We start from the raw sequence: 23,626 nt of genomic DNA, 5'->3' as shown, positions 1-23,626 counted from the left end.
AGAAGTAAAAACAATAAGTGTGGCTTGATATTGAGTAAGAAAAAGGTTTATAACGCTGTGAGAATGGATCTCCGGAGAGCATTTCTCCGCGATCCCAACTCGTCTATTACCAACGTTCAGGGAGCTCTATGCAAGTCAATGGGACTCCCTGTTATTTAATAATTGACGCTAAAGGGGCCCCCCCTTGCGTTTGATAGTGACGGGATCCTGACATAACGTCACTATAGTACGAGTTGGGAGTGAGAATGTGTTGGATTGGCTGCTGGAGGTGAAATGTAATTGGTTCAAAGATGATGCCCATAATGAGCTGACTACAGTAAATGCAGCTGCGGAGTGAATGAATGCATTCCCAGTCTTCCTGCTTGAACTTGAGCTGAGCTTCATGAAATTATTAGAATATTTCCTCCTCCACTCCCTCTTGGCGACGGGCCACTGAGAGGTGGAGCAACACTGAAACAGGAGAGTTATAACTTCACAGAAATTGAAAGGTATAGTTTGTGTGAGCAGAGCTTCAGTCCAGACAGCGTCTCTGTTTCTCTGAAGAAACAACTGAATCCAGCAGCTTCTTCTCAACAACACAGCCAAACACTGGTGAGTAAACTGCAGAGACACAATGACTCACTACGTATGTGAACAAGGTATGGTTTCATCAGAATCTGAGGGTTGTAGATCTGTTTTATCCGATATCAAGTTTTAGGCGGCCATAGAAATGTGACATTTAAGGTAAAAGCGTGTCCATTGAGCCTCGAGTACAAAGCAGAGGTGAAACCAAACACAGTGACTGAACCCGGCTAGTGAGGGTTAGAGAGAACACAGTCACAGCTAGCATTAGCTTAAGCTCATTTCCAGACCTGTTTGCTGTAAGAACTCAAAGCCTCAGCTCTGCTCAGACAGGAAGTGCCACTCAGGGCCGCAGCCAGGGACAATATTAAATCAAATCAAATCAAATCAAGTTTTATTTATAAAGCACATTTAAAAGCGATTTTTGGTCGAGCCAAAGTGCTATACATGTAATAAAAACACATTACTACAATCACAATAAAAGACAATAAATTACAACAGGTAAATTAATTAAAGTGGCATTTAAAAATATTTAGCCTTCTTTGAATATAATTTGACTCTAATAACAAAATAAGCAGCATGGTAGCAGTTTTATTACATGAATAAATGTATGATGTGACAGTAATGGAGATGGACACATTGTATTTTTTCTATTGAATTTATTTAGGATCTTACACATGTACACAATTGTGATGTTAACAAGAACCATCAAGCTTCAGATGATATTACTGCAAAAAGGCATATGATTAGTTAAAGGGGACATATCATGCAAAATGCACTTTTGTACGTCTTTTCTACATGAATATGTGTCCCCGGTGTTCCAGGGAACTCACCAAGTGTCAGAAAACACAACCCTCTCTATTTTCCTCCATACCCAAATCTCTAAAAAAGGGGCTGCAACGGATCTGATAAAAACTGATCCAGATTTGAACACTGTCCTGACGTCAGGACAGTGGCGCTACGGCTATTGGGCCAACTCTCCACCTATCAGGGGAATGTGGGGTTGGGCCACGGCCGGCCATTGCCGCTCGAAAGCGCTGGAGACGCTGTAGTACATATGCCAGGCCTGTAAGTGGCGCTGTAGTCTGCCACAAAAGCAGCAAAGAAGACTTCCCGGGCATGGTTACCATGGTTACCCTTCTGTTTATTCTCCGCTGTGGCTTTTTTTCTCCCTCCCAGAGGCAAGCGTTTGCTCCCGCTGCTTTAATTCAATGCAATCCCTCCCCGTCGAGGCAAGCACTGTAATTCTCTCCGGTTAGTCCACCAGCAGATGACAAACACCCACCTCTCCGCCTCTTCCAAGGAACGAGGGGACCGTGCGGCAGAGTTTCAGTTAGGTTTTCTTTCGCCGGTCAAGATGTCCGTTAAAGTTTAAATCTTCCGGACAAAATTTGAAAAGTGCCGGTCAAAGGTCTTCTTTGTTATTTATTGAGCTTTAAAACAAATGAATCATTTCATTTAATTTCAAACCTTTATTTATCCAGGTTGTATCCCATTGAGATCATTGACCTCTTTTTCAAGGGAGACCTGCTCAAGTAGGTTCCACATGAAACATTAAAACATAAACAGAACAACAAAAGGACATCATACAGTATCAAAATAACGACTCTATATAATAATAGGCAATAATAAAACACGGAGGACGGAGATCTATTTTTCTCCCCCTCTTCTGACTTGATCAGAGCGCGCTCCCCTCTCCTGCAGGGGGGTGTGGTCAGCTGCAGCTCACAGAATCAGCCCCCTGCAAAAACAGGGCTGGAGAACAGCAAATAGAGCGAAATGAAGCATGGCTAAAATGCATGATCTGTTGTATTTTGAAAACAGAAACCTATAAATATACCTTATATAGGTATGGCCCTACAATATATCATTTAAATATAGCATGATAGGTGTCCTTTAAGTTAAGCTTAAATGCGTTGTTACTATTAGTTGAATAACCAACAAGCAGCTGAAATACAAATGTTAATTTTAAAAGTGACTTTCAGCAGGCAGGGATCAGTAAGACAGCTTTAATGAACGATGTAAAACTACAGAGAGAAGAGTGATCAAACTACTATTTTTTTTGTCTGAAAACATCTCTATTAAACGTTATACTATTAAAAAACTGAATCTAATTTTTGGAAATATTCAGAAATGGTGGCGTTGACAGGAAACCGAGAGCTCGTTGACTCTTGCTAAACTAAATGAAAAGCTTTCAGATGTACTTTAAAACTCAATGCTCTTTTTATCTGTGAATCAACAAACTCACACTGCAGACCAGTCGGACTTGTTCACCCTCATGTTTTTATAGGGCGATACATTTAAATGATGGTTACCATGGTTACAACCGGTTTGTTGGCCCCAGAAAAAGAGATGCACACCAAATGAGAAATAATAAACTGAGTATGATTAAAGTTATTTACAAATTACCACTAGAACCGCCAGAGATTTTTTATACCTAAAACCGCCACCTGGGTCAAATTGACCCGCTATTAGAATGCATTGATTTTCAAGGTAACATTTTCTTTTATTGAACAGTGAGTTTTGATCACACAGGGATGAAACGTATACCAATATAATCTGTGGACTCTCAGGGCTCGACATTATAAATGGCCCGCTGGCCCGGAAGCATTATTTAGACACTGCGGCCAGCATAACGTACTTTCAACTCGCCCCACAGCTGTTTGCTGCGGAGCGCAGCGCGAGCAGTCTCCCGTGAGCGGGAGCGCACTCCTTCACTACAGACTGTCTCTATCTCTCTCTCTCTCTCTCTCTCTCTATCTCTATCTAGATAACTATCTATATATATATATCTATCCATCTATCTCTCTCTCTCTCTCTCTCTCTCTCTCTCTCTCTCTCTCTCTCTCAATCTATCTCTCAATCTATAAAGAACCGCAGTAGACAAAAGGCGTTGCTATAGCAACACGTCATGTTTATATGAAAAGGGGTGGGGTCAATATGACCCGCTTGGCGGATTTTTTGGGCGATTTCTTCAATCTGACTTCATATTGACAATTTTTAACAACATAGGGTGCTACATAACACACTTTCAGGAAAAGTCAAGGACTGGAAGACTTTAATATTTTATTGAAAAAAAGTTACACACAATAAAAAACAGCTCTGGGTCAAATTGACCCGATTGGCGGTTCTAGTGTTTTAAAGGTATAATCATGTATGAATGTGGAATTACTGATGTCAACGTAAAAAACAAACTACAGACTTGACTCCCAACTAACTGATTTTATTGACTTGAAAATTATTGTATTTCTTCCTCTAAGTAACCTCAGACAACAAGTGCATTTAAAATGAAGGCAGCTCTGATCGATGTTTTCTGTCCAAGTCTGTTCACAGTTTCCACTAACAAGTCCTTAAACACTACAGAGCCCTTATCTTGTTCCTGTTAGTGTTCACTACCTGTCTGTAGCCCATACAGTGTTCCTGTTAGTGTTCACTTCCTGTCTGTAGCCCATACCGTGTTCCTGTTATTGTTCACTTCCTGTCCAACACATTCTCACTCCCAACTCGGCCTATGTTGACGTTATGTCAGGGTCCCTGTTGTCACTTTCCAACGCAAGGGGGGGCCCTTGAGCGTCGCGTTTCAACTATCAGGGAGTCCCATTGACTTATAGAGCTCCCTGAACGTTGGTAATAGACGAGTTGGGATCGCGGCGAAATGCTCTCCGCAGATCCATTCTCACAGCATTTATCAACCTTTTTCTAACTCAATATCAAGCCACACTTATTGTTTTTACTTCTTTATTTTAATTGAATAATTTCGGACTTTTGTTGCTGTCAGTTATGGGGAGAGTATGGGCTCAGAATACTGAAATCTGTATTGTTTCATCGTTTTTTCCTTCTAATTTTGTATTCTTTTCTAAACCACACACTGTTATTTACTCAACAATAAGACAACATTATCCTTGCGTTTATTTATTTGTTTGATTAATAAACACAAGTTGGAGTCCGTCAGGACCAAGGGTCGGAGCAGCTCATAGTAGTTGCTTTAGAGAATCTTTAGTGGTGTTTATTTGTAAATCATTTAGTATAATCACACAAAGTCTGTGTTTTATACTTAATAATTATGTGTTCTTTATTTATTGAATGTTCAATACCTGACAAGGTTGGAGATGAAAAACTTGGGTTGCATCCTCAACAGTGACATCTATCAATATGTGTGTATACCTCCACCATTAAACTGTCATATTCTGCACATTTCTTATACTATCTACTTACATCTTATAAGAGTATAATTAATATGTATAATATCAGTTAAAATAAGTGTTTCAACATAGTTAACATTGTAGGAAAGTTGATTGTCAAGTCCCAAAACAAATTATGCAATATATTACACGTTAAGTACTTTGTCAGGCAACCTGTTAAGCCCCGAGCCTGTTTTCCAGGTCTCAGGCTCAAAAATGACATTCCCAGAACAAATGACCATATCTTCACTTCTAAAAGGGGAAAATGTATAATCTTTTTTCTCAAAGCAATGATAAACCTGTGAGTTGGATGTAGAAAAGTCAGAATCAATATAGATTTATTTTATTTTAAAGTAAATTCAGATTGAACATAGTAAATACATTTAAATTATTGTGTCCGTCCAAAAAAAAAACATTACTTATAGTGAAAACCACCCTTGAATGATGGGATAGTAGACTAAAAGCTTTAGGAATCCAAACTATAACATATAATAAGTACCCTGTATCAAAATGGATGCAAAACAAGTGAAATTTGACCTTTTTAGAGAGATTTAGCAACAAATAACCACTTCTGGGGTCATTTGGGTGCATTTTCCATATCTCTGGAACCCATTGGTCGATTTTGCTGATTGACATCTCTTTTTAACCGCTAGACCCAATGGAATCGAGGGAAAGTTCCACATACACACACACTTTACCAAATCAGGAGTGAGAGTGACGGAAAACCGGAAGCTGCGCTAACCTCTGGTGGCTACCATTAGCAGCTAATATTTATTCTCATATTTTTGCATAAAAATTGAATTATGGATTATCAATAATTTTTTCAAAGTGACAGACACATTGCTATAACCTATGGATTAACCTTCAGCCGCGTTATTTCTCGTTTTAATGCCATTGAACATGACTTTTGATCAGAATAACAGCTAAGGTGAGCATATCTCCGTGTTTTGCTACCTTAACGCTACGTTGTGTGTTGTCTGTATTTACTTCCCCTGTCGCGAGTTCTAATCGCTCAGTGATGATACTTATATTTCTATAATCTGTGGAATCTCAGGATGTTATAAGCTTGTTTGTGCAGATCCAATAAGTATATCGATCGGTATAGCTAGAGTTCTGTGCTCTGCGTTAGCATGTTTTCGCTCAGGGCTCATTTAGACCCTTCTTGTGAGACTTGTGTTTTTGTTTCGGTAAAAATGGTTCGTATCATCAGTTAGCTGAGTTTCTTCCCGTTAGGAGGGTATGACACATTCATAGTTTTTTTAATATTAAGAAGCCCTGAGACACAGTGTCGTGAAAAAAAAAAAAAAGACCCGCCGAAGGGGTCTTTGGGGCTTAACAGGTTAATATTTATCTGTAGATACCCCCAAAGCTTTTTTCTTATTCAAAAGAAGACCTTAACCTAAAGTATTCTTTAATGTTTAAATAAAGCCTTATTAGTTTGTCTGTTTTGCACATCCTCCTATTAATATATTTGGACATCCTGCACTAAACTGTTTTATTGTAGAGATCATTTACAGTATCTTATTGATATGTTCTATTCTATATTTCTATCATTGACCTTCTACTTTCCCCCTAATTTGTATGTACTCTTAATATTTTTATGTTTTCATCAAATATAACGTATCAACAAAAAAATTCAATAACGTGCTTTAACCACTAGGCGGTTAACCTCTTACGCACCGCCCCCCCGGTACCGGGCGGATAAACGCGTCATTTGCAGGAAACAATGTCTAAGGAATCTTAATATTTAATAAACTATGAATGTGTTATATCCATGTAACGGGAAGAAACTCAGCTAACTGATATTTTTTTATTTTTTTCTCCAAAAAAAACCCACAATGCTAACACTCAGCCTCTGAATTAGCCACGAGCGAAAAAATGCTAACCTATCACTGCACCTAAACTCATTCATAACTCCCTTATTACTTATCCTAGATGCACAGCCAACCCATCGATTAGCATCGTCTGGAGACTCAGTGATAAACATTCGCGACTCTATAAACGAAAACGTACATCAAAACATGTGGCGCTAGGTAGCTACAAACGCTAACATGGCTTACCTTGGTCAAAACTGGTCTTCAATGGCATTAAAACGATAAAAAACGATGCTGCAGTTAATCCATAGGTTAATCCAATGTGTCTGTGTCCTCTTTGAAATGATCTCTGATAATCCATAAGCAATAAAACTGCTTTTTCGCTTCCAGATGTCAGAGCGAGAGATCGCTTCACTCTGATGCGAACCTGCATGCGCGAAGCCCCCACCTTTTGTTTTCACAATGAGTGTGTGTGGGGGACTCCCCCTTCGATTCTATTGGCTCTAACGGTCAGAAAGAGGTGTCAACCATCAAAATCGACCAATGGGTTCCAGAGATATGAAAATAAAAACATTTTCACCCAAATCACCTCAGAGGTGGAGTGATTTTGGCTAAGGGGGTAGTTTTCACTATAAGTAAAAAAGAATTTTTGGACGGACACTATAATTTACAGTTTTTTACTATGTAAAATCTGAATTTTCTTTAAAATAAAAAACATCTATATTGATTCTGACTTTTCTTCATCCAACTCATTACTTTGAGAAAAAAGATTATGAATTTAACCCTTTTAGAAGGGAAGATATGGTCATTTGTTCTGGGAATGTCATTTTCGAGCCTGAGACCTGAAAAACAGGCTCAGGGCTTAACAGGTTAAAGCACTCAGGTTTACAGTGTTAACACAATAAAATATACTGCTGTTTCCAGTTTAGTTTATGATGGATGTATTTTGTTATCCACACATATATTGTTTTTATATTTGTAGCACCAAACCGGCAGAAAATATGGTCTTAACATGACCCAGTGGTCTAGTTAATAAAAAATATATTATCAAACATAATATTAAAATGAACTCTTATTTTGAAAATACAGCTTCCTGTGTTCGAATGAGCTGCTCCGACCCTCGGTCCTGACGGACTCCAAAAGTCCGACATTATGCAATCAAACAAATAAATAAACACAAGGATAACTGTGTGTTATTGTTGAGTAAATAACAGTGTGTGGTTTAGAAAAGAATACAAAATTAGAAGGAAAAAACGATGAAACAATACAGATTTCAGTATTCTGAGCCCCTACTCCGGGCCCGGCGCCACAAGGGGGCAAAAGGGGGCATTCAATTGTATTCTTTGCCCCCTCACCTTGAGCATCATTCATCCATCAAAAAGTACAATAAAGGTCACAATTATTAAATAATAATTTTAAATAATTATCTTCCCCAATACACGTTACTATGTTTAGATCAGAAATGTCGGCAGGTAGTCAAGAAACATGTAAAAAAGCCTCAAACCCAAGTGAGCTTGTAGTCTTAATTAATGTTAGCATGTGTGCTTAGCTGTAAACACAGTCGGATGGGTGACCAAAACGTCCCCGTTTTCCGGGCAAAGTCCCCGTTTTCGGTGGCCGGTTGAAACTCCCGAAAATGTTCCCGTTTTTGAATGTGCGTTAAAAAACATAGAGCAAGGTGGAATAAAATGTTACATGTCAGTAAAAACAGAGTAACAGGGTGTTTCTCAATCGCAAGTAAAGCTGCTCCAGAGCCAATATTTCAAGCATACTACGTCATCGAGTGCCGCCGAAGTACTGTTCCAATCTCCAGCATACTTGGAAATCTACCGAGCCCGGCGTACTCCGTTTGGAGAAATATCGAGGCTGCACATGTGTAGACTCTGCGGTCTTAAAATCCCCACAATGCTTTGCACATGGACCAATTTCCCAAATCTGTGGCGGAAAATGTAAGGCGGGGCCTCTCATATGACGCACACCTGCACACTTGCTAGCCTGTTCCACTCTTTGTTTTCCAAATGTCAGGAAGTATTCTTGACTCGCTTCTGAAGCAAGATGCTCGGCAGACATGTGCTACCAAGCAAGCGTACTCGCGATTGAGAAACACCCACAGTGTTGTGCCTTTTTGTAGCGTTAGCGTATTTCTTCTTCTTCTACCTACTTCTTCTTCTTCTTCTTCTACCTCTAATTCAATGTACCTGCCCGCGAGATATTGGACAAAAGAAACTCGGCTAGTAGTGTCAACTAAATCCATAGTATTACAACAAAAGTGCTTTAAACGAGGTAAGTTACGAATTTATGTTCTCAATCGCCAAGTATGGGATTGAATATTAAATTAGTTTAGTTTAGATTTCTTGTCCCCAGGGGGAAATTCATGTTCACAGCTCTGTGAAAACAATATGAAATCAACAAAAAACAAGACAGACAACTACACATAACACCACACATGATGGTTACTTGTTATTATTTAGGGCTGCCTGTATGGATCAGGTTTTTGCCAAAGCGAGCCCTTTTACTATAATAATAATAATAATAATAATAATAATAATAATAATAATAATAATAATCATAATAATAATAATAATAATAATAATAATATGTTATGTATTATATAAACCGTATTGGTACAATGAGCGACATCTAGTGGTGGATTGTGGAACATTGATCTGATTTTTCTCATGGCAGTTAGACTCTAGAGATAAACCAGGGGACCTTATTTGTATTTGTAATCTGTCCATTTGGTGTAGTATTTGATCCAATATTACATTTGGTTTATATATTAGTCACTTTCTTATGAAATGCCAGGTTTTAAGCCTTGGTTTGAACATTCAATCCTGAAAATAATTGTTCTTTAATCCTGACATGACTAGAGTAGATAAGTAATAAATCTGTATAGGAAGACGAGTTAAGGGACAGAGGAGAAATGTTTATGGTATAATTACAGAGCCTGTCAATTTATAAATTGAGGAAATCAATGTTAGTCTGTTAACCAAAGTGCAGCCATCTAATAATGTACGATCTATTATTAAAGATCAGAGGAAAAGAACAGAATGAGAGGGGTCAATCCGGAATAAAAATAAAGAAGCAAAGAGATTGTAGAGCAGTCAGAAGGAAAAAAGCTTGGTGTGTCAATTCATTACATTGCCAGTATTTTTCGTTGTTGTGAAAAAGAAATCGCCCCCTCTGATTTTTTAACAGCCCCCTCAGTCATTTCATCCTGGAGCCGGGCCTGCCCTACTCTCCCCCTAACTGACGGCAAAAAAAGTCCTACATTATTCAATTAAAATAAAGAAGTAAACACAATAAGTTTGGCTTGATATTGAGTAAGAAAAAGGATGATAAACGCTGTGAGAATCGATCTGCGGAGAGCATTTCGCCGCGATCCCAACTCGTCTATTACCAACGTTCAGGGAGCTCTATGCAAGTCAATGGGACTCCCTGTTAGTTGAAACTCGACGCTAAAGGGCCCCCCCTTGCGTTGGAAAGTGACGACAGGGACCCTGACATAACGTCAACATAGGCCGAGTTGGGAGGGAGAATGTGTTGTTCAGGTGTAAACTGTCTGCTTCTGGTATCTGACCAGTGGCAGCTGGTGCATTTTCTCCAGCGGGGGCTCTACCAAAATGTAAGCAAGTGTATACACAAACTCAAAACATATGTCATATTACAACGCAGGGCTACCTCAAAGGCACACAGCACTTGATACAGTCTATTATTTTAGTGCCTGTTTTTGTCTACCTCCTTCTTATGCTTACAGATCCCTATCCTGTAGCCCTCATTGGACAGCAGTGTTTACTTTCCTAAACACGGCTAGTCGCATAGCATCATCCATGTGGACTCTAGTTTGTTCATGCCTTTTAGTTTTTTCTGATATGTGCTTTAAGTCACTCACATCTGTCTGGATCCATGCTGGGTCTGCTCCATAGACTTATGGAATGCCGTTCAAGCCAAAATTAAATAAATATATAAATACATAAATAATTAAATAAATACATATATATATATAAATATGCCTATGAAATAAATAAATAATGTTATGAAATACATTCTGAAATAAATAAACAAGGCAATAAATATATATAAATGTACATTTAAATACACATTTATTTATTTCATGGGACTTTTATTTCATAATGCCACATTCATTTATTTCAAGAGACTTTTATTTCATAATGCCAGATTTATTTATTTCAGGGGACTTTTATTTCATAATGCCACATTTATTTATTTAAAGGGACTTTTATTTCATAATGCCACATTTATTTATTTAAAGGGACTTTTATTTCATAATGCCACATTACATTTCCATTTCTTATATTCAAATGAACGGGCGTGGTTAGCTCACAGATCCAGACCAAAGCAACAGCACCACAACACTGACTCAATAGCTCTTGTTTCACACTCCAGTATTAAGTGGTTTGACAACCGCCAATAAACCAAACCGGTTCCGGTTCAAGAACCGTTCTTGTGCTTTTCTGGTGCTTAACTGGTTCTTCTCTGGTTCTGCCCCTTTTCCACCAAACCGGTTCCAGAGCCAGTTCCGGGCTACAGCCTGATTTAGCTCTGGTTCTTCCTGTTTCAGCTGCAGCGGAGCCGGCTCTAAATACCCAAAACCGGTTCTTAGCTGACCCCACTTGGCTGCCCGGCAAGAACCAAGAACCACGCTCACGTCGGAGGGAGGCGAGATTAACCTGAGCAATAACAGTTTATGGCGAGTAGCCTACGGCAAATGAAAGTTGTAACAAGCAGTAGCGCTGAGCAAAGTGACTAGAACGCAACCACACACTTCCAAAAAAAAAACACACATAAAGTCAGGCAACACTAACCAGGCTTCGTGTGATTTTGTTTATTTGTACCTTACTTTGACCATCCGTTCGCTGTTATTGATCATTGTGGAGAGCAGGCAGACGTTTTGTTTTGTATTATAGCAGCTATCGGATGGAATCAATACATGGGCTGCACAGGTTGTCATGTCCTACTATCACAAGTAGAATCATAATGAAAAGGTAAAATGTGCCAGTAGAAAACGGCTTATGCCACAATAGGATAGCAACAAGTAGTCAAGATAGTCAGATTAGCTTCGGTTGCTATGCATCACTGCGGTCAACTCAGCCGTCTCTCGCGTTCACTTGGTCAAATCCAACCCAGTCTCACGGCATTTCGTGTTATAGTCATGACATTTAATCTATTGATTCGTGTTCACCAATTTTCCCCTTTTTTTCGTGTCACACAGAACGATTTTAAAAGCAATGTATTTCTATTGGTAGTGTGTTTCGTGCCTGCAACACGTCTTTTTGTCCGGTCGGGTCTTGGAAGACCGGAAGCTGTGTGGTTCATAAAAACTAGGGCTGTCAGTCGATTAAAATCCAACAGAAGAGCTACTTTAACTCAAATTGCTGAAACAGTTAATGCTGGTTCGGTTAGAAAGCTTTTTTTTTGCGTATTGGGTAGCCGCAATCCGTCAGGGTGCCCATGCTGACCCCTGTCCACTGCCGAAAGCGCCTACAATGGGGACAAGGCATCAGAACTGGACCTTGGAGCAATGGAAGAAGATGGCCTGGTCTGATGAATCACGTTTTCTTTAAGATCACATGGATGGCCGGGTGCGTGTTGCTTACCTGGGGAAGACATGGCACTTGGATGCATTATGGGAAGAAGGCAAGCTGGCAGAGGTATTGTGATGGTCTGGGCAATATTCTGCTTGGAAACCTTGGGTCCTGGCTGCCATTCATGTGGATGTTACTCTGACACGTACAAGCTACCTAAACATTGTTGCAGGACAAGTATACGCCTTCATAGAGACGGTATCCCCTAATGGTAGTGGCCTCTTTCAGCAGGATAATGCATCCTGCCACACTGTAAAAGTGGTTCAGGAACGGTTTGAGTAACACAACAACGAGTTCAAGGTGTTGACTTGGCCTCCAAATTCACCAGATCTCAACCCAATCGGGCATCTGTGGGATGTGCTGGATAAACAAGTCTGATCCACGGAGGCCCCACCTCGCAATTTACAGGAGAAAATGGAGGACAATCGGTTCGTGCCAGCTATGACCAATACAACTGAAATGTCCAATTGTATTGTTAAATTACCACTACTTTTAACATCAGTATGGTTATAACCCATTGCTTTAATATGTAATTGTACTTGTAATTAGGGGTGGGCGGATCGATCCCAAAATATCGATGCTTTACGTTACGTTTCAAAATATCGATAAGAGCCCTAATATATATGTATTTATTTAATTATTTATGTATTTATTTATTTATTTAATTTTGGCTTAACGGCATTCCATATAGACTGGTCTGATCCTTACGTTTGAAAAGGGAGGCAGGGGAAGCAAAATATAGCACTGGTGTTGCTACAGGTAGTTAGCCCAGCCTTCTTGCTAAACCAGCTCCTTGAAAAAGAGCATGTAAACTGCCTTCCTCTGTTCTTAACTCTTGCCATGTCAGGCTGATCAGGTCCGAGCTCTTTTACTCTCAGCTTTCCCTCCAGTGTCCTCCTCTCAAAGGGTGTTTCTTTAAGTGATTAAACATAATTTTCCTTCTCCATATTCTACGGTGGCCCTGAAGTGCAAGACACCACAGTATTTCACAAAACGCCACAGCATTTCAGAAAACACCACAGCATTTCACATTGGACGGAAAGGGTATTCCTTTAGGGAGAACACTTCTTGTTTTTGATTGAACAGAGCCAGCCAGAGAAGCACTGCTGTGATTGGTTGTTTTTGCTGCCAGTCAAGAAATGACGCTTCGTGATTGGTCAGCACCCGACAGCGCAACATGTCCCAACACATCAGCCGTTAGCTGTTAGCACACAGAGCTCACAGCTCCTCATATCTGTTCAGAAACTGGACAAAAGTTAAACAAGTACAAACCACAGACTGTCTGTGTCATGGCGAATACAGTCGCTGCTTTATTTATGTCTGTATGACGCTGTTGTGAGTGTGGACGGAGCAGCTACAGGTTAGTTTAGCCTGATGGATCCGATTCCATTCAGAAAACACGCATTTTAAAAGCTTTTCGCCTGCCGTCTTGTCTGCAGACTTGTCAAAGCATTAATTCATGGTTTTTACTAACCGGTATCAGTATGTAGTTACTTCGGCATCACTTTGAAACGTGTATTACAATTAAATCACGTCAATATGTTCATTTTGTTGTAGTTGGTATCTCCCATAGGATTTACATGGAGATACGCCCCGCCCCCTCTCCAGCGCGTCTTGTTTGAATAACAGGAGCAAACACAGCTGACAGCCGCGGTGAAACTCGAGCGATTAGAGCGATGCGAATATTGGGTAGTCTACCATAGTATTTACATGGAGATAAGCCCCTTAAAAACCATGAATTAATAAAGCATTAATTCATGTTTTTTTCGCATCGCTCTAATCGCTCGAGTTTCACCGCGGCTGTCAGTGTTTACTCCTGTCATTCAAACAAGACGTGCTGGAGAGGGTGCGGATCGATCAGGCTAAACTAACCTGTAGCTGCTCCGTCCACACTCACAACAGCGTCATACAGACATAAATAAAGCAGCGACTGTGTTCGCCATGACACAGACAGTCTGTATATGTTTAACTTTTGTCTAGTTTCTGAACAGATATGAGGAGCTGTGAGCTCTGAATGTGTGCTAACAGCTAACGGTTGATGTGTTGGGACATGTTGCGCTGTCGGGTGGTGACCAATCACGAAGCGTCATTTCTTGACTGGCAGCAAAAACAACCAATCACAGCAGTGCTTCTCTGGCTGGCTCTGTCCAATCACAAACAAGAAGTGTTCTCCCTAAAGGAATACCCTTTCCGTCCAATGTGAAATGCTGTGGTGTTTTCTGAAATGCTGTAGTGTTTTCTGAAATGCTGTTGTGTTTTGTGAAATGCTGTGGTGTTTTCTGAAATGCTGTTGTGTTTTGTGAAATGCTGTGGTGTTTTCTGAAATGCTGTTGTGTTTTCTGAAATGCTGCGGCGTTTTGTGAAATGCTGTAGTGTCTTAAACTTCAGGGCCACCGTAATACGGACAACAGCATTTCAGAAAACACCACAGCATTTCACAAAACACAACAGTATTTCACAAAACACTACAGCATTTCAGAAAACGCTGCAGCATTTCAGAAAACACTACAGCATTTCACAAAACGCCACAGCATTTCAGAAAACGGGTCAAGGGCGGCCAAGGCTCCTCGATGCACATGGGGAGTGAAGGCTGGCCAGTGTGATCCGATCCAACAGAAGAGCTACTTTAACTCAAATTGCTGAAACAGTTAATGCTGGTTCTGTTAGAAAGCTTTTTTTGCGTATTGGGTAGCCGCAATCTGTCAGGGTGCCCATGCTGACCCCTGTCCACTGCCGAAAGCGCCTACAATGGGGACAAGGCATCAGAACTGGACCTTGGAGCAATGGAAGAAGATGGCCTGGTCTGATGAATCACGTTTTCTTTAAGATCACATGGATGGCCGGGTGCGTGTTGCTTACCTGGGGAAGACATGGCACTTGGATGCACTATGGGAAGAAGGCAAGCTGGCAGAGGTATTGTGATGGTCTGGGCAATATTCTGCTGGGAAACCTTGGGTCCTGGCTGCCATTCATGTGGATGTTACTCTGACACGTACAAGCTACCTAAACATTGTTGCAGGACAAGTATACGCCTTCATAGAGACGGTATCCCCTAATGGTAGTGGCCTCTTTCAGCAGGATAATGCATCCTGCCACACTGTAAAAGTGGTTCAGGAACGGTTTGAGTAACTCAACAACGAGTTCAAGGTGTTGACTTGGCCTCCAAATTCACCAGATCTCAACCCAATCGGGCATCTGTGGGATGTGCTGGATAAACAAGTCTGATCCACGGAGGCCCCACCTCGCAATTTACAGGAGAAAATGGAGGACAATCGGTTCGTGCCAGCTATGACCAATACAACTGAAATGTCCAATTGTATTGTTAAATTACCACTACTTTTAACATCAGTATGGTTATAACCCATTGCTTTAATATGTAATTGTACTTGTAATTAGGGGTGGGCGGATCGATCCCAAAATATCGATGCTTCCGATATTACGTTACGTTTCAAAATATCGATAAGAGCCAATAGGATCGATACTTTTATACTTTTTTCCCCCTCTCCTCTACTCGTCAATTTCATCAAAAACTATGTGCAGACGAACACAAGTATATGCGCTCTTTTCTTCTCTCTCCACTGCTGTCCTCCTCTCCTCGAGGCTCGCGCAGCGCGCAGCGCGCTCCCTGCCTGAACGCCGATTATCAAGCTGACTGATAGCAGCCAGCAGGGCAGGACAGCAGCAGCCAGCGACTCGCGAGTGCGACACACACACACACACACACACACACACACACACACACACACACACACACACACACACACACACACGCACACACACGCACACACACACACAGACACACACACACACACAGACACACACACACACACACACACACACACACACACACACACACACACACACACACACACACACACGCACACGCATGCATGATGGCTGAGAGAAAGAGGAGCGTTGTGTGGAGCTAGCCTATTTCACAACTGTCAATGAAAACTTAGCGAACTTTGATGTGTGCAAGAAGGCAGTTCATGTTTGCACTTTAAATTTGCAAAAGTAAAACATTTATTTGTCTATAAAAACTGTCCTGTCTTTAATCATGAAAATGAATTCCGATTTAGTCTACAGATGTAGCAGCTTATTTCAGACTCCAGCTTACAGCTTCCTGCCTGCTACCTGCCAGCTACCTGCCTGCTACCTGCCTAAGACCAGCATCTGGGAATGTTAAGCCCTCCCACTATTTTCTAAGAGGGCGTTGCCAGATTTTCAATTTCAGGATTTAACCAGGAGATGGCGCTTCATTCACAAATACAGACAGACAACTTTTCATGGACTTTCAGTTTTGTTTAGAAGAGCATTTGAACACATCAATATTTTAGATCAAATAAAGTATATCTAATCTTGTAATTCAATAATATATAGTCTTTATATATTAAATAATCATAATATTAATGTAAATGTTTACATTACACTTCTTTATTTGTCATGCGGTCTACCTACACTGTAAAATGTATTATCTCTTCGATTTACACACGGCATCTATTGCACTTCTGTCCATCCTGGGAGAGGGATCCCTCCTCTGTTGCTCTCCCTGAGGTTTCTCCCATTTTTCCCTTTGAAATGTGGGTTTTTTCTCTGGAAGTTTTTCCTTGAGGGTCTAAGGACAGAGGGTGTCGTTTTCTCATACTGATATTCTGAACAAACTGTGCTGTTGTATTTGCTGTAAAGTGTCTTTACTGTAGGGTATTTTTATTATATGTACAGCACTTTGGCTCGACCAAAAATCGTTTAAAAATGTGTTATATAAATAAAACTTGATTTGATTTGATTTGATGCTCATACTTTTACCTTTACAATCGTTTGCTTTAATATGCAGTAGAGTTTTTGTATATTTTTGTGTTTGCTTCCTCCTGCTCCCTTTCGGACACATACTGTATGATTTATTATTATTATTAATATGAAGATATTATTAAGATAAGATAAGATGTTACTTTATTGATTGAACATTTTAGTTTAGAATGTGCTATCCCACGGTAATTTAGAAGGCTCACAGGTCACATTCCGACCATTATTTAAAACAATAGGTGCTTTCATAATAATGATGAGAAACTATGAAATAAGAAATGAATCAAATTAAAATGTAATTATCATATCATATATTATATAGTGTATTGTATTATTAAGTAATATCATACATTAACCCCATTATAGCAGATGCCACATTGAATGGATGAACACATTTATGCATCAATAATTACAACAGAGTATTTCTAAATACAAGTTGTAATCTAATCCTCTTATTTTACACAATTGACAGACAGTGTTATTTGTACGTCAATAGTCATATATTGTCATAACCTTTTTGTGTGAAATAATTAATATTATTATTATTATTTCCGCCCACTGTTTGGCGAGCTGCATGAGAAACTGACGGGCTGTCAGGAGAGAGAGAGAGGGAGAGAGGAAAAGAGAGGATCCGTTTCTCCCGTGTTATTATCCAAAGTTAATGTAAACTTTTGAATAATGTACTTATTATTATAGTGATGAACATTAAAAACAAAGCACGTTGGCTGATTTTGGACCCCCTCACTATTTGTTTTCACTACTTTAATTAAATGTTTGATAAGTGCATGCAGATCACAGTACAGTATGCTCGTTCAGAAAAACACGTACACAGATAAATTATTTTGTATTCCAAAAATCAGGAAGTAAAGTCCCCTGGTTTGTGACAAGATGTGAAGTCAACAGATAGTCACTCAGAGGGGGGTATTATTTATTTTCAAATGCATATAGGCAATGCCATTCATTTACATGTAGACAACACTGCCCTTCCAGTCAAGAATTTTAATTTGAATGGGATGGGGAGACGTGTGTGATTAAAAATGAGTGGCCAAACTAGGACTTAGTTTTTCAAAAGAGAAAATGCAAATATTACACTCAGAAAAGAAATGGTAGACATATCAGTACTCTTAGTGCCAAGTTGTCTCAGACAATCTGCATTTCCTAATGTGGGACAGTTCTGTGCAAAATGTGGGACACTGAAAAGTCTATGTTAAAAAGCCTCAGTCACCTTAATTCATGTAATGAAAACATCTCAGGTCAGTAACACTGAAAGCTAAATGTGCAATACCATGTTCAGCTATGTTACTATTTATAATGTTATTGTTGTTACAACAGAAGATGTTTTTCTTTATATTGAAGTTAAATGCATCAATCTGTGACATTTTTATTTTGTAAGATAGCAAGGGGGGGCATATTGTGATAACCAGGCCTGTCATAAAATGCACCCCCCCCCCAAAAAAAGATGTTTCTATTAATCCCACCCTCAAGCATTTTTCAGGGTATAGTTGTAGGACTAGTACCAATGAATGGAGCAAGTTTCATGAATGTGACACTTTTATTATGTAAGATAGCAAGGGGTGCATAACGTGGCAAAAATATGCTGACAAAGACTATGTAAACATATATTTTGATTATTATATGATAAATATGTAGAATTAAACAATACATTTTAAAGCACGTGTATACAGACAGGACGTAACAATAATAACAAAAAAAAAAGATTAAAAAAAACAAAAACTGAAAAGGAAGTGACGAATGAATTTCGACACCACTACCATCAAATACGGAGCAAAAAGTTTAACCACAAGAATCAAGACTATATGAGCTACCACTAAACAACTCACAGTCTGAAAATTACCATTAATAACAACCCTGAACGTTTACTTTTCGTTTTAAACATCGTTTTAAGGTGTAAACGTGTCATTTAGGAACTGCGACAGCATAAATATGCGAACACAAACCTACAGACTGCTGGAGAAGAGATATCACAGGGGGGGGTTGGGACACACACTTTCCGATGGCCAATTAGTTTTAAACAAAGAGTATACTCAACATAGGCCTACAGTAGGCAGGGGGTGGGGGCTGGTGAACGGTATGGTCAATGTTTGTAAACACTGTGACATTTTGACTTTATTTGATCATTTCTGTTCAAAACTAACGTTCATATTTCTCATTTTGAGAAGAGAAATATGAATATGTTAGTGGCTGACCCAGCCCCATGGTCTGTCACAGTAGTGCCGGAAAGAGAAGTGCACTGTTTTGCCTGGCTGGACCTGTAATCTACAGGAAAGGAGTGCACGCTACTAAAGAGACGCGCTACCATGGAAACCAAACAATGGTGTAGCTGTATTGAAGTCCGAGTGGAAACAGTAGCATTTGGAGCGTTATGTTTGAATGAAACAGCCAGGTCGTGACTCACAAAAAAAAAGTGTTACTTCACTAACTGTAAGCTTGTCACTCAGAGTAACCTACAGTTAACTTAACTGCTGGAGAAGAAAGATCAGGGGGGGGGGAGAGAGCTGTGGCTGATGGGCCATTAGGTGTGTAAACACACAGCATTCAGACTGTTTAAAAAACGGTAACAACGGACTATTTTTCTTAGCGGATGCATGTCAATTTAAATCAATACCTACAACTATTTTTTAAATCAATAAAAACATTTTCTAAATCCATAAAAGCATTTCAATTAATATTGGGAGTCATATCGTTACTTTGTTGAGAATGTGGCCATGTAATAAGCGGGATAATGTGCAGCGACTTGGTCATTATGGGGAAAAATAACACCCAGGGATCAAGATCCCTCCGCTACGCGTCGGGATCCTGACCTGCCTGACAAGGCTCCATTAAAATATAAATATTTTTAGTGAATTACTGAGTTTAGGCACGTTAATAACGTTTTAATGAAGTTGAATACAGTATATTCATATTTGTCAGTGATTTCATGTCAATTCGGCGAACATAAACATAAATGATCATGGTGAAGATGATGATTAAATTAGGATTAAAAATCGAGAGCCGGCTGCATTTCCTCTCGTTCGTTTTTTTCGACTAAACAACATTATTTTGTTAAATAACAACATGGTGATGTTTTGTAAATGATTACATGTCTCTTATTTAGCACAGACTATGATCCTATCCGTGACATATGGATCTTAACAAAGATCCGCTATACAGTAGTACCAGACATACTGTACATCCAGCGTACTGTATCAGAGTTGATTTCACATGAGCTCCAGTGTGGAACCCCACTGCACCCCCTGGTGGATCAATGATCCATTGCAGCTGGCTTCACAATAATTACATTTATTTATCACGGGGCGGTATCAAGTCAGACTGGAGGCTGTCTCTTATCGCGGGCAGATCACGAGCCGATCACGGGCCGATCACGGGCCGACCACGGCCCTCGCGTTTCAAACTGTCCAAAATAAGCTGCTACATCTGTATTTATGATGCTTTCAGCTAAAAAATCATGTCATGCAGCTCTCTCCTACATGAAAGTACATTAAAAGCTTTTCATTTTAAAAAGTATCGGTATCGGCGATACTGGCCCTGAAATACTTGGTATCGGATCGAACCCAGATTTTGTGGTATCGCCCACCCCTACTTGTAATTACTGCAATTTAACTAAGCTAATTGGATTCTTAGATCACCAAAACATGAGATTAGTCACCAAATTTGCTTGACTGGGATGAGCAATAAGGGTGTAATGTCATTATAAGGAACAGGCAAACCAAAATATTGGATTTAAAAATTATGTAATCATGTTATTGCAATTTGGACCAATGGATTTCTAGGCCCTCAAAACGTTTGGACAAATAAAATGACTTGTCTATAATATATTATGAAGGAGTTAGGGTATTTTAGGGAATTTTCGGCCATTTTGGACGCCATCTTGAAAATGACACATTTCTAATTGTCAGATTTTGGTCTACCAAAATCTGACAATTAGAAATGTGTCATTTGGGACACCTAATAGACAAAACTGTAAAAAAACGTTTTATTGCAATTTTTGGGGTAATGTGTTTTTTTTTATATATACAGCCGCCTATACACTTTGGTCAGCAGCCGTTAATTTATAACCCTTTTCCTCTCAACTTCTCTGTAGTTACTGCTGTCTGTCTTTGAAAAGCTGATCATATTTCCTGTTTCAATAAAAAACATAAAAAAAGGATATAGAGAACGACAGAGTTAATGAAAATAGTTGTGATTAGATTATATTTAATCCCCATTCATGCTTTCAAAACAGCAAACGACAAAAGAAACGCCAACCACTCACCAACATGCCTCCCTTCACGAACTGACACACACACACACACACACACACACACACACACACACACACACACACACACACACACACACACACACACACACACACACACACACTTAATATGGTGTTTAAGGGTTGGCCAATATGTTTTGATTCTTGGTGGTTTTGTGGATCTCATCTACAGAGCTTCGTAAAAAGTCTTATTGTAATATTTATGTATTATACTTTAATAGTTATCTCTTTATGGTTTTTTGGATGTTTTTGTTTGCAACTGTCAGCTTTACAACAATGAGCATTCAGAACATGTTCTTTAGTTTGACAAATAATAATACAAAAATTAACCATGGTTCTATTTTTTCACATGCTCTGTCCTCAGAGTGTAAACATGTCTGCTGCCAGCTGTCTGCTGACTGAAGATCAGTTTCTGTGCTCCATCTGTCTGGATGTGTTCACTGATCCAGTCACCATACCATGTGGACACAACTTCTGTAAAGCCTGCATCTCTCTACACTGGGATACTAAAGTCCCATATCAGTGCCCCAACTGTAAAAAGTTATTCCACACAAGACCTGATCAGCTGGTCAACACTTTCATCTCTGAGATGGCTGCTCAGTTCAGACAGTCAGCTCAACAGAAAGCCAGCAGCAGCAGCTCAGAGCAACACGTTGTCAAACCAGCAAAGGTTCCCTGTGACGCCTGCACTGGAACCAGACTGAAGGCCCTGAAGTCCTGCCTGGTGTGTCTGGAGTCCTACTGTGAGACTCACCTGGAGCCTCACCTGACAAGGGCAGGCCTGAAGAAACATCAGCTGATCGACCCTGAGGAGAACCTGGAAGGCAGGATGTGTGTGAAGCACGATAAACTGCTGGAGCTGTTCTGTAAGACCGACCAGGTGTGTGTCTGCATGCTCTGTACCTATTCAGACCACAATAAACATGACGTTGTTCCTCTGAGAGAAAGATATGAAGGAAAGAAGTCTGAGATGGGGAAGACAGAGGTTGAAATTCAGCAGATGATCCAGAAGAGACGACTGAAGATTCAGGAGATGAATCGCTCAGTGGAGCTCAGTAAGGAAGGAGCAGACAGAGAGATAGCAGATGGTGTTCAGGTATTCACCGCTCTGAAGCAGTCTGTTGAGAGAAGCCAGGCCGAGCTCATCGACACGATCAAAGAGAAGCAGAGAGAGACAGAGGAACAGGCTGAAGGCTTCATCAAAGAGCTGGAACAGGAAATCTCTGAGCTGAAGAAGAGAAGCTCTGAGGTGGAGCAGCTCTCACCCTCTGAAGACCAGCTCCACCTCCTCCAAAGCTTCACGTCCCTGAACGCTGCTCCACCCACCAAGAACTGGACAGAAGTCAGGGTCCGTCCGCCTTCATATGAGGGGACTGTGGTGAGAGCTTGGACTCAGCTGGAGGAGACGCTCAGTAAACAGATGAAGAAGCTGCTCTCTGAGGTGGAGCTGAAGAGGGTCCAGCAGTATGAGGTGGAGGTGACTCTTGATCCTGATACAGCACATCCCAAACTCATCCTGTCTGATGATGGAAAACAAGTTACACATGGTGATGTGAAGAAGAATCTCCCAAACAATCCAGAGAGATTTGATATTTATGGTACTGTCTTAGCAAAGCAGAGTTTCTCTTCAGGAAGGTTTTATTGCGAGGTTCAGGTTAAAGGGAAGACTGAGTGGGATTTAGGAGTGGTCAGAAAGTCGATCAACAGGAAGAGAAAGATCACACTGTCTCCTCAGAATGGTTACTGGACGATAGTGTTGAGGAATGGAAATCAGTGCAAAGCTTTTGCTGGTCCTCGAGTCCGTCTCTCTCTGAAGTCTCAGCCTGAGAAGGTGGGGGTGTTTGTGGATTATGAGGAGGGTCTGGTCTCCTTTTATGATGTTGATGCCGCAGCTCTGATCTACTCCTTCACTGGCTGCTGCTTCAAAGAGAAACTCTACCCATTCTTTAGTCCTTGTCCTAACGATGGTGGTAAAAACTCTACCCCTCTGATCATCTCTCCTGTCAATCACACTGAGTAGAACAACCATTTGATTTGAAATCAGGTTCAATATCATTTAATGTTATAAATGTATGTGTTTTAGGGGATTGGCGTTGTATACACTTTTTTTTTTTATCAGATTGTGATCAATGCATTTTTTTCTGTAAATCTTGTCATTGCTACTTCATCAGCAAACCAATTTGACTACATATATTGAAATTATCTGATTAATTCTAAAAACTCTATTACCTGCCTTTGAAACTGTAACATCCTAGTCTAGTAGAGGGGTGCCCAACCTTTTTTGAACCGAGAGCTACTTTTAAAGTTGCCAGTCTGCCGAGATCTACCAGTCCAAATAGAGAGGCGTAGCCCTTACTGACAGCCTACTACCAGGTAAATACA

At 40.1% G+C, this 23,626-nt stretch overlaps 1 protein-coding gene across 1 annotated transcript; it reads left to right on the top strand.

Moving 5' to 3' along the window:
- Nucleotides 1–498: 498 nt before the first annotated feature.
- Nucleotides 499–23,605, top strand: LOC117479845 (E3 ubiquitin-protein ligase TRIM69-like). The gene is made up of 2 exons (XM_034126942.1): nucleotides 499–591; nucleotides 21,609–23,605. The coding sequence occupies exon 2, from the start codon at nucleotides 21,618–21,620 to the stop codon at nucleotides 23,262–23,264; it is 1,647 nt and encodes a 548-aa protein (XP_033982833.1). The 5' UTR covers nucleotides 499–591; nucleotides 21,609–21,617; the 3' UTR covers nucleotides 23,265–23,605.
- Nucleotides 23,606–23,626: the final 21 nt, after the last annotated feature.

This window comes from Trematomus bernacchii, unplaced genomic scaffold (genome assembly GCF_902827165.1).
Source record: "Trematomus bernacchii unplaced genomic scaffold, fTreBer1.1, whole genome shotgun sequence".
Lineage (NCBI taxonomy): Eukaryota > Metazoa > Chordata > Actinopteri > Perciformes > Nototheniidae > Trematomus > Trematomus bernacchii.
The sequence above is the reverse complement of the archived record's forward strand: the minus strand, read 5'-3'. Positions and strand labels throughout refer to the sequence as shown.